The 17,822-nt window shown below is 45.0% G+C and overlaps 1 protein-coding gene across 1 annotated transcript in view; it reads right to left on the bottom strand.

Annotated features, from left to right (window-relative positions):
- Window positions 1-1,042: 1,042 nt before the first annotated feature.
- The window catches only part of med24 (mediator complex subunit 24), a 32,234-nt gene continuing 15,454 nt past the window's right edge, over window positions 1,043-17,822 (bottom strand). Inside the window, exons 18-27 of the mRNA XM_042086686.1 lie at window positions 17,606-17,705; window positions 16,763-16,938; window positions 14,520-14,661; window positions 11,159-11,281; window positions 10,475-10,656; window positions 9,394-9,487; window positions 8,879-8,978; window positions 6,371-6,451; window positions 3,511-3,659; window positions 1,043-3,121 (exon numbers count right to left, since the gene is read on the bottom strand). Of these exons, the coding sequence (XP_041942620.1) occupies window positions 3,005-3,121; window positions 3,511-3,659; window positions 6,371-6,451; window positions 8,879-8,978; window positions 9,394-9,487; window positions 10,475-10,656; window positions 11,159-11,281; window positions 14,520-14,661; window positions 16,763-16,938; window positions 17,606-17,705 (1,264 nt within the window). The 3' untranslated portion in view covers window positions 1,043-3,004. The remainder of the gene's footprint in view (window positions 3,122-3,510; window positions 3,660-6,370; window positions 6,452-8,878; window positions 8,979-9,393; window positions 9,488-10,474; window positions 10,657-11,158; window positions 11,282-14,519; window positions 14,662-16,762; window positions 16,939-17,605; window positions 17,706-17,822) is intronic.

The raw sequence follows: 17,822 nt of genomic DNA, 5'->3' as shown, positions 1-17,822 counted from the left end.
AATAGCAACACACTTACACCGTAGCATAATGAGGGTATCTACATGTAAACCGAAGCATTGAGAACTGTGTAAGTCTACAGGCATGTCTGATAGGTATTAGGTTCTGCTCCATTTACTGATTTATAAACAAGCAGTAGTGCTTTAAAGTCAATTCTTTGACTTACTGAAAGCCAGTGCAGGGACTTAAGAATTGGAGTAATGCGGTCAGTTCTTTTAGTTTTTGTGAGAACCCCTGCTGCTGCATTTTGCATCACCTGAAGCTGTTTGGTAGTCTTTTTAGGGAGGCCTGTGAGAAGCCCATTGCAGTAATCAACCCTGCTGGAGATAAATGAATGAGTTTTTCTAAATCTCTAAGTTTGGCAATTGTAATGTAGATCACTGTCAATTAATACTCCAAGATTTTTAATGTTATCCTTTGCTTTCAACCCTTTTCTGTCAAGGAGAGTGGCAACCCCAAGTCTTTCCTCCTTTTTACCAAATATAATTACTTCAGTTTTGTCTTTGTTCAGCTGAAGAAACATTTGAGACATTCAGTTGTTAATTTTTTTCAATACACTGACAAAGAGATTCTAGGGGACCATACTCATTTGGTGACAGAGCTAAGTAAATGTGTGTGTTATCTGCATAGCTATGATAAGAAATCAATTTATTTTGGATGATTTGCCCAGGTGGGAGCATATATAGAGGTTGAATAATAGTGGCCCCAAGATCGACCCCAGGGGAACACCACAGATCAAGGACGTTGGTGTTGAGGTACAGTTGTTGATTACAATTGCTGTTTAGCATGGAGGCATCCAGGTTATTCTTCTTGAGAAGTGGCTTTACAACAGCTGTTTTCAGTGACTTAAGAAAATGGCCAGACAGCAATGATATATTTACAATGTGAAGGACATTTGCTGCTATAAGGTGAAAAACAGTTTCTTTTTGGGGCTTTAATGTTGCAGATGGCTTCTGTGGAGCCAGCTATTCAGTCTGTTCAGTAATCACATCAAACAAAGAATTATCATAAATATATCTATATAAATTCACAACAGACTGCAGATACATTATGACAATTTATTATTTAAAAAAAAAATGATACATTTAAAAAGGCCAATTCCATACAGAAATATGCGCTATGCTACAAGAAGTCATGAACAAAAAGGTTAGATTAGGTAAGGAAAGGTAAAGTCAGTTTACAGCAAATTTTCTAGCACAGTGGCCACTCAAAGCGCTTAATAGACAAGAAGCTCAAAAAAACTACCATCCACACACTCACACACCATTGTGTCTTTATGTCCCAACACACACACACACACTCACTCACTTCACTCACTTACACACACACACACACACACACACACAAACACACACACACACACACACACTCTCACTCACATTCTCTCATCAGAAGTGGTGGTTTGTTGCTTTAGGTCGCAGCTGTTATTGCAAATCTGTACCAACCACCAACAGGCCAAGATACCAATAATTTCTAACCCAAAACACTCACTCACTCACACAAACACACACTCAGTTTTTCCATGCAGTGTTCCACTGTCTCAACACATCCCACACTTTTGCAAATGTTGCATGTGTCATGGCTCAGACCGTTTGAGTTGCACAACTGCAGAGGTAGGGGGTGGGCTCATCAGCGAGTTTCTATTTCCACTGAGGCTAAAATTAGAACGCTGGACGCCACGCAAGAAGCACAGATTTAATCGCTGGATGGCACCTCCTGTCCAGGTTCACTTTCCCACGCTGGAGTGTCACCTGAGACGCTGGAGTGTCACCGGAACCCGGCCCAGTTGTGGCCCAGTTCAGGCCCAAACCCCATGACATCTGCACCTGCATGAGCCCGATGACACCAGGATGCACCTGCAGCTCAACACAATTATGTGTTGAGGTTGCACACACACACGTGCACAAGCATAAAACACATGCACCCTCCACACACAAGCACACATTCACTCAATCACTCACTCACAGATACAGTATATGCAAACTCAAATACACACATGCACACACTAGACACACAAGAGATGACATGGCAAATCACGATAACACTTCAGCAGCAGCCTGGATTAGTGGCTGCACTGACAGTGAGGTCCACAGACGTTCCAATCAGCACCTCTCACTAAAAGAGCTCTTTGTGCACCATTCCTAAAAGAACAGCCGAGAAAATGGGGGAGTTGGCTTTGTGTTGACATGGCAACAGCATTCCAGTCACTGTGGAAACTGTAAACAAGGATCAGAACAGAGAAGGTCTCCATGGAAACGTGGGGGGAATGAAACAAAATTGAAGAGCAGGGGAGAGTGGACGAGCAATGTGCTGCACAGCAAAAGGCATCTGCTAGGGTCACTGCACAGGGGAGGCGGGGTCCTAACTCACACTCTGCACGAGCGTCCAGAACGGCACAGGGGTTCAGAGAAGATTGGCAGCATGACAAAGCACACTGGTCCTGCAGTTATGGGAGCGAGAAATATGCTGAGTCAGCGTGAGGCTGATAAAGGACACTGGTCCTTCCGTGAGGAGAGCGAGAAATACGCTGAGTCAGCGTGAGGGGCATCTCTGGGGCACTGCATGAAAGGGGAGGCTTTGTCTCTCGGAGTCTTCTGCTGGCTGCACTGCGTCGGAGGATGACAAAGACTGTCTCCTTGTTTTTGAGGAGGAGGGAATGTGTGGTGGAGCCAGAGGCAAAGACCAGACAATGTGTCTGTGCGTGTGTGTGTGTGTGTGTGTGTGTGTGTGGGGCTTCGAGGGGGGGTTGGATATGAAGCAATCTGTGTTTTTACTGGGCCAAATTTCTGGTGTGTCTATGTACTGACGTGTAATTACAAGAAGTGTAGGAGTGTACAGTATGTGTGCGTCTATTTGTGCGTGTGTGTCTCTATTTGCGTGTGTGTGTTGGTGCGTCTATTTGCAAGTTTGCGCGTGTGTGCGTGTCCGTCTGTGTGTGTGTGTGTGCGTGTCCGTCTGTCTGTGTGTGTGTGTGTGTGTGTGTGTGCGTGCGTGCGTGCGTGCGCCCTACAGTGCAGAGATGGCTTTGGCGGCTACTCTCCGGCCGAGTGGCAGGGTGAGGTCAGAGATGGACAAGACCACTTTGGGCTTCGCCAGGGCAGGCAGCTTCACCAGCTCAGACACCTAGGAATGAAGAAACACACACACACACACACACGCACGCACGCACGCACACACACACACACACACACACACACACACACATCATCATGTTAACAGTCAAAGGATCTGGTGCCCTGTTCATTCTTATGTTTATACTGAAAGCTCTGCAGAAACCGTATGTTTCTCTCTCCACTCACTCTCTACATCCCTCGCTCTCTCTCTCTCTCTCCATCCCTCTTTTCCTCTCACCATGGTGAAGAGCATGAACTGCAGGATACTTCCTTGGATCTCTCTCCTCCACCCCCCCCCCTTCTCTCTCTCACCATGGTTAAGGGCATGAACTGAAGGATGCTTTCTTGGCTCTCTCCCCCCCTCTCTCTCTCTCCCCCCCCCCCCCTTCTCTCTCTCACCATGGTGAAGGGCATGAACTGCAGGATGCTCCCCCGGCTGCCCTGCTCCAGGCACTCCACACACTCCTCCATGAAGCTCTGCACAAACTGGGTGTGTGGACCGGCCGTCTTGGACGCCAGGATGGACGAGATCAGCAGGAACAGGTTGGCTGCACCGAGATAGAGAGATGGTGAGGGGAAGAGAGTGAGAGAGGGAGAGACATGAATAGCAAGCTGACACATTGCTGTACAGTGCTGAAAAGGTCTTACGTAATCAGTTAACAATGAATTGCACCCTGCAGCTGCCCGGGCTTGAACCCGCAACATGTAGCAACTCAGATTAGGAGGCGAGCGTGCTAGTAAGGGAGCTAAAACCCATATTAGCATCTGTTGCTAATCAACCTTTTAATGCACTAGGAGGGAGGCTAACCTAGCATACACACGGCATAGCTATCACACAACCTATGGGAGTTAGCATCTGTTGCTAATCAATCTCTTAATGCGCTAGGAGGGAGGCTAACCTAGCATACACACGGCATAGCTATCACACAACCCATGGGAGTTAGCATCTGTTGCTAATCAATCTTTTAATGCACTAGGAGGGAGGCTAACCTAGCATACACATGGCATAGCTATCACACAACCCATGGGAGTTAGCATCTGTTGCTAATCAATCTCTTAATGCGCTAGGAGGGAGGCTAACCTAGCATACATACTGCATAGCTATCACACAACCCATTGGAGTTAGCATCTGTTGCTAATCAATCTCTTAATGCGCTAGGAGGGAGGCTAACCTAGCATACATACTGCACAGCTATTGCACCAGCTGGCTACTGTTACAAATGCAAAAAACCAGACACCCAAATCAACTTCACTACTTAAAAATGTTTGGAAATCTAACTATTGTACATATTGACAGGATGACCAGTAGCAAACAATATGTTTACAATATGAATTTGACCCCCAACCTATTCTTGTTTTCCATCCGACTCTTTTGGCGGCCATTTTGGAAATATGGCAATACAAAATTTGCCACCACCTAAATGTAATGTTATCATCCAGAAATGTTAACTAAATATCCTAACACCAAAAATGCAAAAACCTCAATGACTTATTTTTGTAAAGGGGTCTGACCTAATTTGGAAGTTTCCCCCCTTACTAATATGTGCATTTTCACAGCATTTTCGGGAAACACACCGAGAGCTGACTGACTCAGTGTCATGACACACCTCCAAACCCATTTCTCTTCTTTTATCAGAAGGACAAACAGACTAGTTGCATAAGCACTCAAACACAGACAAGCACTTTAAACTTTAAAGGGATATTCCACCATTTGGGGAATTACACTCATTTTCCACCTCCACTTGAGTTAAACAATTGATTTTCACTAGGGCTGTCAATCGATTAAAAAAATTAATTTAATTAATTAATCTAAATTAATCGCATGCATCCATTTTTGCTATGAACATATCTTAAAAACAAGTTTGGCAGTCGAGTGAACCGCCAAACCAACATTATAGACTTTAAAGTTCAATGTGTCGCTCTTTTATTATAATTTTCCCTTTGAGTCAGGCATCAGCATAGTACCTGGTGTCAGATTTTTAGCATGATAAATGCAAATGACTGAAGTTACCACTCACTGTCAATGACATGTGCAGAGTAGGCTACCCTAACATGTGTGGAATACCACCTATGATTTATCCTTTTTTTGGGCATTCAAACATGTAGATTTTTATTCACATAATTATCAGGTTGTATAAGTATAAGTAAGTATATGTACTCTTTTGATCCCGTGAGGGAAATTTGGTCTCAATCCGTGAATTAGTGAAACACACTCAGCACACAGTGAGCACACAGTGAGGTGAAGCACACACTAATCCCGGCGCAGTGAGCTGCCTGCAACAACAGCGGCGCTCGGGGAGCAGTGAGGGGTTAGGAGCCTTGCTCAAGGGCTTCAGCCGTGCCTACTGGTCGGGGTTCGAACCGGCAACCCTCCGTTTACAAGTCCGAAGTGCTAACCAGTAGGCCACGGCTGCCCCCGTTGTTGCCTTTTCTATCCAGCAGGTGGCAGTCCAGGATAATAAATAGCACAAAGGAGCAAAGAAATTAAAGCAGCATAGCCTACAAGTGCAAACGGAAATGTAATGTGTGAAGTTATTGGAAGGGAAATAAATGTAACCACCTTTCACATACATACTTTCCTTTCTCTCTACATACTTTTGAAGACATTTTGTTTCAAGTGTGCAACAAATGTAGTCAATTGTAGTCAAGAACTATACTCTCATTCCAGCGGAATAATCATGGAACACCATGGGCGCAGCAGCACAATGATATCATGCAGCACCTGACAATAGTCCCCGTAGGCTAACTTCCAGCAGCAAGGTTGAGCTGCAGCAGACAAATTGGTTAGAAACTGGATTATTATGCCTGAATGAGAGTACAGTTCCATATCAAATCAGCCTAGAAAACAGCACATTTCCTTTTCCATTAGTCTTATTACACTTTCTAACTTAAGAAGCTACACGTTTTAAATAGGAAAATTACCGGAAATCTTAGTCGCTATTAAACGTGATGCTAGCAGGCGAGATGCTAATGGTCTAATCCGATTCAATGATCCAGTACTCGGTTGAGGGGTTCAGTCTCTCTCTCTCACACACACACACACACACACACACACACACACACACACACACACACACACACACCCAGTACTCGGTTGAGGGGTTCAGTCTCTCTCACACACACACACACACACACACACACACACATATTCACCCAGCACTCGGTTGAGGGGTTCAGTCTCTCTCTCTCTCTCACACACACACACACACACACACACACACACACACACACACACACACACACACACACACACACTCACCCAGTACTCGGTTGAGGGGGTCTCTCATGTTGACGGCATGCAGCTGGGATGCGGACAGAGAGCTGCTCATGGTCCGATCACCTGGGAAGGGCAAAGGTCAAAGGTCAGTGTGAGTGAGGTCTGGCAGCCAGAACTTTCCCAGCATGCAATGCAACAGAGGTTACAGTCACACACCCACCAGGTTCCAGACGGCGAGGAGACCACTGCTATGCAGCAACAGCATTGAGAGCTTTTGATTTGTTAGAAACAGGGAACGACAAATGCCTATCGACAGCTGCAAACAGATGAGCCTCATTTATGACATTTGTACTTCCTATCAGTGCTATTTTAACCTGTTTCAATCAAGCTCCCAACTCATGGAACTCAACTAGAATTACACCCTAGCGACCACAGATGGAACACAACTAGAATTATATCCTAGCGACCACAGATGGAACACAACTAGAATTACACCCTAGTGACCACAGATGGAACACAACTAGAATTATAGTCTAGCGACCACAATGTAACACAACTAGAATTATACCCTAGTGACCACAGATGTGTGCACACTCAGATTGGTGCACTCTCTCAGTAATGACATTTACTGAAAAACAACCACAAAGCCAGACACCAGCCTTGAAAAAAACACACACTAGGTTTCACTTTTACGGCATGCAATCATTTCCAGTATTAATGGTGATGTGATGACCATGCACTCACACTGCAAGAGCGTGTCCAGACGGACGGTGTGCTTTTTCCCATTTCTCTGGAAGGCCGACTGATCGTGACCGAATAGTCAAAGAATTGTCTGAGTACATGGTCTTGACGGCAGGATGTCAGGGCAACACACGGGACTCTTGCGTAAGGAGGCTACTGAAAAGGCAGAGATCCCAAACCACAGACCTGCCAACAAACAGGGCCTTGCCACAACAATCTTATTCCACATTATGCCCCTTTTCCACCACATTACAAACATCTATTAGCTAATCGTTTGCTCACATATGCTCTCGGCAGCGTGTTCACGTACTTAATGGTGTTGAGCAAGACTACAGTAGTCAGTTGATGCCATTTCCAGTAAGTGAGCCTTCCAGTGTAGGATCAGACAGGAGAGCAGCCTGTGGCCTACAGTAACTGCAACTGTCACCCCGTTATTCATGATTCACAGATTAGTCTGCTCACAACCATGACTCATCAAATGTGCACTGCCCAAACAAGAGATCCCAAAGGAGAGAGCCCAAAGGAGAGATCCCATACGAGAGATCCCTGGCACTCGACTCGACAGAAGACAGTAGCGTCCCGGTGACGCGCTACTCACACCCCAGGGTTCCCACTCGAAGTGAAATGTAAAATTCCATGACTTTTCCCTGACTTTCCCTGTCAAAACAACTACATTTCCATGACCTACTTTATAATGAAGGGTACAATATTTCAGAACAGTCGTGTAGCGTTCAAGAATTGTTTAATTTTTTTAGAGCGAGAGATGAATAAATGGGTATTGAATGAACAAAGTTGGGCTAACCACAACTACAGTGCTCAAGCAAGCAGTAATGCTAATAACCAGATATACACAAATTCTGAATTCAAAATTCCCTGATGTTCCATGACTTTGTCCCCAAAATTATAAAATTCCCTGACTTTCCATGTCTGGAATAGCCTTTCCAAAATTCCATGATATTCCAGAAATTCCATGACCCGTGGGAACCCTGACACCCCTATATATACGGGAACACCAGCATGTCCTGGAACCCCCCCCCCCACACACACAAAAAAAAATGTTGTGGGATGCTGGGTGACGTGATATGGAGATTACCAGATTACTCTTAATGTCACACACACCCACACACACACACACATTGCGCAACTTGACTGTGTTATGTGTTGACGTATCAATGAAATGCATGACAAACAGTTATGGCATATTTTCCATTGATTATTAAATGAATGTGACATACAAGAAGATTACATCATCACATCATCATAATGTAGGGGCCTAGGCACCAAACAAAACGTTTTCCATATAAATCCCCCAAATCAAAATGACATTCAAAATAGCATGCTAGGCTATCAATATTGGCCAAAATAGCATGCTAGGCTATCAATATTGGTCAAGCAGCTTACTGTCCATTAGTATCTGCCTCACACTTTGATGCACACTACACCGGTATAAACCACACACTACAAAGGTATAAACCACACACTACACCGGTATAAACCACACACTACACCGGTATAAACCACACACCACACCGGTATAAACCACACACTACACCGGTATAAACCCCACACACTTAAGGTATGCCTGCCAAGGTTGTGTGTGTGTGTGTGTGTGTGTGTGTGTCTGTGTATACAAATGATGTTAATATGTGTTCTACTGGGAGAGTTTTCTGGAATGGAATTCAGAGTTGTGTTGGAATTCAACTACTCTTGATTTAATCAGTTCTATTCATTCATTTATTGATTTGCTCATTCGTTCTTTAGTTCGTTCGCTCGTTTGTTCACTCATGTAATGTTCAGTGGCGGTGTTACCTGGGCTAGACAGCATCACTGGCTCATCTTCATTGGAGCTCAACAAACGCATCAGTTTAGAGGGCTGTGTGTCGTCCAATGGGAACAGGCTGTTGTAATCCTGGGGCGGGTCAGAGGAAGTATGCCATCAAATCAGTGCACAAAGGGTTCTGTGGCTATAGTGTGTGTGTGTGTGTGTGTTTCTAGGTGTGTGTATGGTTATCTGTGTGTGTGTGTGTGTGTGTGTGTGTGTGTGTGTGTGTGTGTGTGTTTCTAGGTGTGTGTATGGTTATCTGTGTGTGTGTGTGTGTGTGTGTGTGTGTTTCTAGGTGTGTGTATGGTTATCTGTGTGTGTGTGTGTGTGTTTCTGGGTGTGTGTATGGTTATCTGTGTGTGTGTATGTGTGTTTCTAGGTGTGTGTATGGTTATCTGTGTGTGTGTGTGTGTGTGTTTCTAGGTGTGTGTATGGTTATCTGTGTGTGTGTGTGTGTGTGTTTCTAGGTGTGTATGGTTATCTGTGTGTGTGTGTGTGTTACCTCAATGTCCTCTCGTTGTCTCTTGCGCTGGCGAGCGGAGGCTTGGCCTTTGTGGTGGGAAGAGTAGGCGCTGAGGGCACACCACACAGACAACCTACACACACACACACACACACACACGCACGCACACGCACACGCACACACAGAGGAAAGGAGGGAGCTCAGTCAGCATGTTGCAGGTTACTTGAGCAGGCTTGGTTTTGAGGTAAGTGTGCATGTGTGTGTGTGTGCGTAGAGAGATAAAAGACTGCTTGAAACAGTGCCACATGATTACTTAGAAAGAGAGAGAGAGAGAGAGAGAGAGCGAGAGAGAGAGAGAGAGAGAGAGGGAGGGGAGGTGTATAGAGATAAATATGTATGTGTTAGAGAGTGCCAGTCTGTCATGCTAAAAATTATATAGCCTTTCCACTTGGTTGCACCATGCACACACACACGCACGGACATGCGCGCGCACACACACACACACACACACACACACACACACTACCGCGTCTAGCCCAGACTCTGCCGCTCCCTTCAGGGTGTGTAGCTTGTGCCAAATAAGAGACTGAACAGAACTTTTACAAAACTGACAACTAGGAGAGGGGGATGAGAAGAGGGATAGGAAGGAGAAGAAGGAGAAGAAACAGAGAGAGAGAGAGAGAGAGGGGGGGGAGACAGTAACAGAGAAAGGGAGAGAGAGATGTTGATTGGTGGTTGCTTGGCAGGAGAGGAGAGAGAGAGAGAGACAGAGAGAGAGAGAGAGAGAGAGAGAGAGAGAGAGAGAGAGAGAGAGAGAGAGAGGAGTAGAAAGAGTGTTTCTCCATTACTGCTTTGGCAACACTGTAAAACTTAGTCATGCCAATAAAACTTATTGAATTGAAAAATTGAACTGAGTGTCTGTGTGTGTGTGTGTGAGAGAGAGAGAGAGAGAGAGAGAGAGAGAGAGAGAGAGAGAGAGAGAGAGAGAGAGAGAGAGAGAGAGAGAGAGAGAGAGAGAGAGAGAGAGAGAGAGAGAGAGAGAGGGGGGAGGTTGTGAGAGCGAGGTTGAGGTTGACCGGTGGTTAGTTGGCGAGGGCTAGACAGAGGTAATGGTGGTTACTTGGCGAGGGCTTTGCCAGGCGGGTCGGCGAGGCTGTGCCAGTGGGCAGGGTCGGTGAGGAGGTTGGGCAGGATGGTGCCCAGCAGGGTCAGGGTGATCTGCTGCGAGTCCAGACAGAAGATGGCGTAGAGCAGCTCCACCACACGCAGTGCCCACTCCTTACGCGTCTCCTTTAACAGCTCCTACACACACACACACACACACACAGACACACACACACAGACACACACACACACACACACACACACACACAGACACACAGACACACGCACACACACAGATTCACACACAGACGCGCACACACACACAGACACATACACACACACACAGACAGACACACACACACACACAGACACACACACACACACTCACACGCACACACACACAGACACACACACACAGACACACACAGACACACACAGACACACACAGACACACACACAGACACAGACAGACAGGTGAGTACAGACAGAAAACACTGCATAGAGCAGTGGACTTTGGCCTTTGACAATCTGATGTATGGATTTGCAACTGACCAGGTTGTTGGTGTAACATTTCTCCCATATTCAGCAGGTTGTCCAATAAGTGTCAACCAAGCTCATACACACACAGGTACACGTACACGCAAACACACACGCGCACACATACACACTGACAGACAAACACGCACGCACACACACACACCTTAACCAGGTTGTTGGTGAACCAGAACACTCCTCCCATGTTGAGCAGGTTCTCGAAGAGGTGGAGTGCTCTGCTGTCCAGCCAGCCCTTGTTCAGCACGTCTCTGAACTGGCTATGCAGCGCCTGGAGTACAGAGGAGGACGTCAGGAGGAAACCCTTACAACACTACACATCACTACACATCACTACACATCACTACACATCACTATACACTATACTACACTATATACACTATATGGGTTAAAACCTCCAACAGGAACATTACAACACTATATATATATATATATATATATATGGGTTAAAACCTTCAACAGGAACCTTACAACACTATATATATATATATATATATATATATATGGGTTAAAACCTCCAACAGGAACCTTACACTACACATCACTATACAGCGGGGAAAATAAGTATTGAACACGTCAACATTTGTTTCAGTAAGTATACTTCCAGTGAGGCTATTTGCATGAAATTTTCACCAGACATTAGCATTAACTTAGGTAATCCACACATATAAAAAAATACAAACATTAATGTCCATAAGTAGAGTTATGAGCAAAAAAGTGGAATGCCACAGGGTGGCAAGTATTGAACACGCTAAGAAAAAGCAGTACACAAAGGCAAGGAATGGCCAGGAATGAGCTGGAATCTATACACAGTTAGAGAGTAATTATCCCTCATATCTGTGCAAATTAATATAGGATGGATCAGTACATATTATGGGCTATAAAAAGGTTTTTCATTACCAAGGTGTCACACAAGAAACATTTCATAATGGGTAAAAGCAAAGAGCTCTTCCAAGACATTTGCAACCTTATTGTTGCAAAACATATCAGTGGAACTGGTTACAGATGCATTTCAAAACTTAAGAATCATCCAGTAAGCAGTATTGGAGCCATTATCTGCAAGTGGAAAGAACATCACTGCATCATCAATCGGCCATGCACAGGATCTCCTCACAAGATTTCTGACCAGGAAGTCAGAAGAATAGTCAGAAGTGTAGCCTAAGAGCCAAGGACCACTTGGAGAAGGCTCCAGAAAGACTTGGAGGCAGCAGGTTCAATTGTTACAGAGAAAATCATAGGTAATGCACTCCACCACCATGGCCTCTATGCACGCTCACCCCGCATGACTCTATTACTGAAGAAAAACATGTTGAAACTCGTTGAAAGTTTGCTACACATTTGGACAAGCCTATTAAATACTGAGAGAATGTATTCTGGTCAGGCGAAAGAAAATGTTAACTTTTTGGATGTCATACTACACACCATATTTGGAGGAGCGCATCACATAGTGAACACAGCTGGAAGGATTATTGGTGCTTCACTCCCCTCCCTGAAGGACATCTACACCACCCACCTCACCCGCAAGGCGACCAAAATTGTGAGTGATGCAAGTCACCCCGCTCACAATCTGTTTGATCTACTGCCCTCTGGGAAGAGGTACAGAAGCCTGCGCTCCCGCACTACCAGACTCACCAACAGCTTCATACACCAAGCTGTAAGGATGCTGAACTCTCTCCCTCCTCTCCCCCCTCCACCCTCAGCTACATAACATCCTGGACATTGGACCCAAAATGGCCGCCTGCACTACTCCACTTGCACACTTGCACACTTTACAACTTGGTGTTGTTGTCCTGAAAACACAACACTTCTGCTGCTCTTACATAACTTGCACCACTATGCCACTTTCTTTCTTACTTAGGTCAAACAGAACTACCCAAGCCTTTTATTGGCCTGACTTTGCACTAGTATTTTATTGACTGTCTATGCACAATTTCAACCAAATTTTGCTGCTCTTATTTTTTCATTATTATATGTGCCCTCTTATTTACTTATTTACTTACTTTTTTGTTTACTTGAATGTTATGTTTGTCTGTGGACCTAAATTGGTAAAATATGTCTTGTCTTCACCGTGGGATAGTGAGAAACGTAATTTCGATCTCTTTGTATGTCTGGAACATGTGAAGAAATTGACAATAAAGCTGACTTTGACTTTGACTTTGAGAAATGGCACTGTGCATCACCCTAAAAATACCATACTAACAGTGAGGTTTGGAGGTGGAGGCATCAAGGTGTGGGGCTGTTTTTCATCTCATAGTACTGGCAGACTTCACACAGTTTCACAGAATGATTTTTCCTAGGAGAATCTTGCCATCCACCAGGACGATGAGTATGAGACGTGGCTAGACCTTCCAGCAGGACAATGATCCAAAGAATTCAGCAAAGGAAACTTTCAATTGGTTTCAGAGAAAGGAAATCAAGGCCCTGACTTTAATCCAATTGAACAATTTTGGAAGTTACCTAAAGATCAGGATTTACAAGTGGGACCCCTAGAATCTTCAATATCAAAAAACTATCTGTTTAAAAGAATGGGCCAAAATCACACCTGAATACTGCAACTGATTAGTTTAGTCATACAGGAAATGCGTTGAAGCGCTCATCACAAATAATGGCTTTTCCACAAAGTATTTAAGAAATTTCAGTAGGCGTGTTCAATACTTTTTACCTGTGGCATTCGACTTTTTTACTCATAACTCTACTTATGGACATTAATGTTTGGATTTTTTAACATGTGTGGATTACCTAAGTTTATACTAATGTCTGGAGAAAATTTCATGTGAATAGCCACACTGGAAGTATACTTACTGAAAAAAATGTTGACGTGTTCAATACTTATTTTCCCCGTTGTATATATATGGGTTAAAACCTCCAACAGGAACATTACAACACTATATATATATATGGGTTAAAACCTCCAACAGGAACCTTACAACACTACAACACTGTATATATATATATGGGTTAAACCCTCCAACAGGCACCTTACAACACTACACATCACTATATATCACTATACTGTACGTCACTATATATGGGTTACATATATATGAGTTAAAACCTCCAACAGGCACCTTACAACACTATACATCACTATATGGGTTAAAACAAAAGGGTTCTCGACTATTGAAGAAAGAAATGGCTGATCTTTAATGCAATATCTACATTGCCCATTATCCGCAACTATTCATCCAATGTTCCAAAGGCACATTCTGTTAATCTGATATCATTTTAAAAGGCTAACTGAAAAAACAGAACCCTTTTGCAGTTATGTAAGCACATAATGTAATCTGAATGCTGCTACCCTGATTTAAAACAAAATTAAACTGATCTCAGCTGGTATTCTGTCTATAATGGAGTGGAATGGAAATTTCTAAGTGACCCCAAACTTTTGACCGGTAGTGTATGACCCTATGAATCACATCACAATACATCTTCACAGAACTATTATTAGCCATTTGGAGTATGGGATATTTGCTGAGACAGGCTGTGTGTGTGTGTGTGTGTGTGTGCACCTCGTGGATGGGCTGTCGGGGGGGCAGCAGGTTGCGGTAGGGGATGGTGTCCTGCCCTTCCACCGGGGGGCGCAGTGACAGTGCAGTCTGCTGAAAGACGTCAGCGCACATGTGCTCCATTATAGACGTCATGATCACCACACTGCAGGGAGAAGAGAAGAGAGGGAGAGAGAGAGGGAGAGAGAGAGAGAAAGAGGGAGAGAGAGAGGGAGAGAGGGAGAGAAGGAAGAAATGAGGAGAAAGAGAAAGTTCGATTTAAAAACTCATGACCCATGAGTCATGGATCACGGCCCATGGTCTGGGTGTGTCGTACTGTGTGCTCTCCCTGTACAGAGGTCATGAGCTGGTCGATCATAGTCTGTGTGTGTGTGTGTGTGTGTGTGTGTGTGTGTGTGTGTGTGTGTGTGTGTGTGTGTGTGTGTGTGTGTGTGTGTGTGTGTGTGTGTGCCGTACCGTTCGTTGTAGGGGTGGGAATCTTTTGGCACCTCACGATTCGATTCGATTCCGATTCAGAGGCCAACGATTAGATTCTAAACCGATTATCGATGCATCTCGATGCAACAACTTTTATGAGTTTGCAACTCAGAGTTTGCTAATCACTTCTTACTTTTGTGATGACCATTAAAGAAAATCAACAGATGAATTACCTTTTCTAATATTTTATCAGAGAAAAAGCTTATTTCCCGCCACTATCTTTGGGCCGGGGCCCTTGATCAACCTTTTTTTTCCATTTTGTATTATTTTTAATCATTACTAGCCTAATTGGGTGGAGAGAAAGCTATATATAACAAAAGCAAAGTAGACCTAAGTACCAAATGTGTACAAAGTTGCACAAGTTACAAAATGCAACACGCTTCATGCACAGCGTGTTCTCGACTCTCACGCATCACACCGGGCCTGCTGTGCTGTATTGTGTAGCTCACGCATCACACCGGGCCTGCTGTGCTGTATTGTGTAGCTCACGCATCACACCGGACCTGCTGTGCTGTATTGTGTAGCTCACGCATCACACCGGGCCTGCTGCGCTGTATTGTGTAGCTCACGCATCACACCGGGCCTGCTGCGCTGGATTGTGTAGCTCACGCATCACACCGGACCTGCTGCGCTGTATTGTGTAGCTCACGCATCACACCGGGCCTGCTGCGCTGGATTGTGTAGCTCACGCATCACACCGGACCTGCTGCACTGTATTGTGTAGCTCACGCATCACACCGGACCTGCTGCGCTGGATTGTGTAGCTCACGCATCACACCGGACCTGCTGCGCTGGATTGTGTAGCTAACATGCAACATGGAGCTTGAAGATGTTAAGAAAACGATAAAAACAGGAGAATTAACTTTGAGCAAGTTTGGAGGAAAGTCGGAGGTATGGAACTATTTTTAAACAAGTCACGGGCAGTGACAACATAGGCTATGTGTTGGCTTTGTCGAGTGCATTAAGTGCGGCACGCTGCTCGCATATAACAGCAAAAAACCTGGGACTTCGACGATGAACAGACACATGAAGCAGCTTGCCATGGCAGAAAGGATGATAGTCAGCCATCAATGTGTTTTGCTGCAGGGACATAAGACCATTTTACGTTGTAGCCTAAGTGGCTTAAGTTTCTTCATTCGGATCCATTTGCGATCCATTCCATTCTGAATAAACAAACAACACAGTTTACATGCTTCGTCCTTGTTTCAAACAACTCAGAATTGTAGTTGAGAATGTCAGTTATAACGGCCCGTATTAACAAATTGTCAGGTTTAAATTGGGCTCAGGCTCATAATTACAGTGTCGGGGGTGGGCTGGGCTCAGACACAACGTGCACGGACTTGGATAGAGTCGGGCTTGATTTTCTACCTTACACACGGTGTAGGTTTTGTCCAGCTTACTCTCGACCTCATAGAAGTAGCCGGTGCAGGTCGTTTAGATTTATTGCTCGCCATTGCAGCCATTTTGTCACCACTTAAACTTTGTAAACAAACTCGCACATGTGAACCGGCAGGCAGAAAGGTAGCGCTCTGCAGCAGGCAAACAGAATGTTGCAGCAGGTGAACTAATTTCATTGTTAAAATTCCGATTATCTGCATCGAGCATCGAATCGTTCTAGAGAGAATCACGATGCATTTAAGAATCGATTATTTTTCCCACCCTTAGTTCGTTGTAGAACTGCAGTGTGTTTACTCCATACGTAGGGGTCATGAGCTGCCGGATCATGGTCTGTGTGTGTGTCTGTGTGTGTGTGTGTGTGTGTGCCGTACCGTTCGTTGTAGAACTGCAGTGTGTTTTCTCCGTACATAGGGGTCATCAGTTGGCGGATCATGGTCTGGGGTTTCTCCCTCTCGTCCAGCCCCAGCATCCTGACGTGGGCCACTAGCCAGGCCACTGCACAGATGCCCATACTGCACACCTTCCCCTTAATGTTATCTGTGATCTTCTGCTCACACAGAGAGGGGGGGAGAGAGAGGGAGGGAGGAGAGAGAGAGAGAGAGAGAGAGAGAGAGAGAGAGAGAGAGAGAGAGGAGAGAGGGAGGGTGGGGAGAGAGAGAGAGGGAGGAGAGAGAAAGGGTGGGGAGAGAGAGAGGGAGGGTGGGGAGAGAGAGAGAGGGAGGAGAGAGAAAGGGTGGGGAGAGAGAGAGGGGAGAGAAGGTGGGGAGAGGGAGAACGAGGGGGGGGGGGGGTTGGCATTGAAAGAAAGAGAAAGAAAGGAGAGGGGTAGAAGAGAGTGGGAAGAGAGAGAGAAAGAGGGAAAGGGAGAGAAAGAAAGAAGGAGAGAGAGAGAGAGAGAGAGAGAGAGAGAGAGAGAGAGAGAGAGAGAGAGAGAGAGAGAGAGAGGGGAGGTAGAGAGACAACATTCAGTATGAACATTTCTTTTTCAGGGCAAGTGCAACGACTAGAAGAGAAGAAGCTGACCATGAAAGAAAAGAAAATAAAGCACATAAAGGTAGACTAGAATGACACAGATAAAGAGTTTAGAAAGGTGTTTCTGTGTGTGTGTGTGCATGCGTGCTTAAGTGTGTGTATGTGTGTGCATGTGTGCGTGCTTGCTTGTGTGTGTGTGTGTGTGTGTGTGTGGCGTGTGTGTGTGTGCGTGTGTGTCTGACCTGCACATTCTCCACAGATAGGACCCCGTTCTCCCAGGCGTTCAGCACCTCAAGGATGGCTCCAGGTGTGTTCAAACAGATCTCATGCCACTTCATCTGACTGACACACACAAAGACAATAGTATTACTAATGTGATCATGATCTGGGACGGATGGACACACACACATGCATAGGAACGCACAGATACACACACACATAAACAAAGACGATAGATAG

The sequence above is a fragment of the Alosa sapidissima genome, chromosome 3 (assembly GCF_018492685.1).
Source record: "Alosa sapidissima isolate fAloSap1 chromosome 3, fAloSap1.pri, whole genome shotgun sequence".
Lineage (NCBI taxonomy): Eukaryota > Metazoa > Chordata > Actinopteri > Clupeiformes > Clupeidae > Alosa > Alosa sapidissima.
The sequence above is the reverse complement of the archived record's forward strand: the minus strand, read 5'-3'. Positions and strand labels throughout refer to the sequence as shown.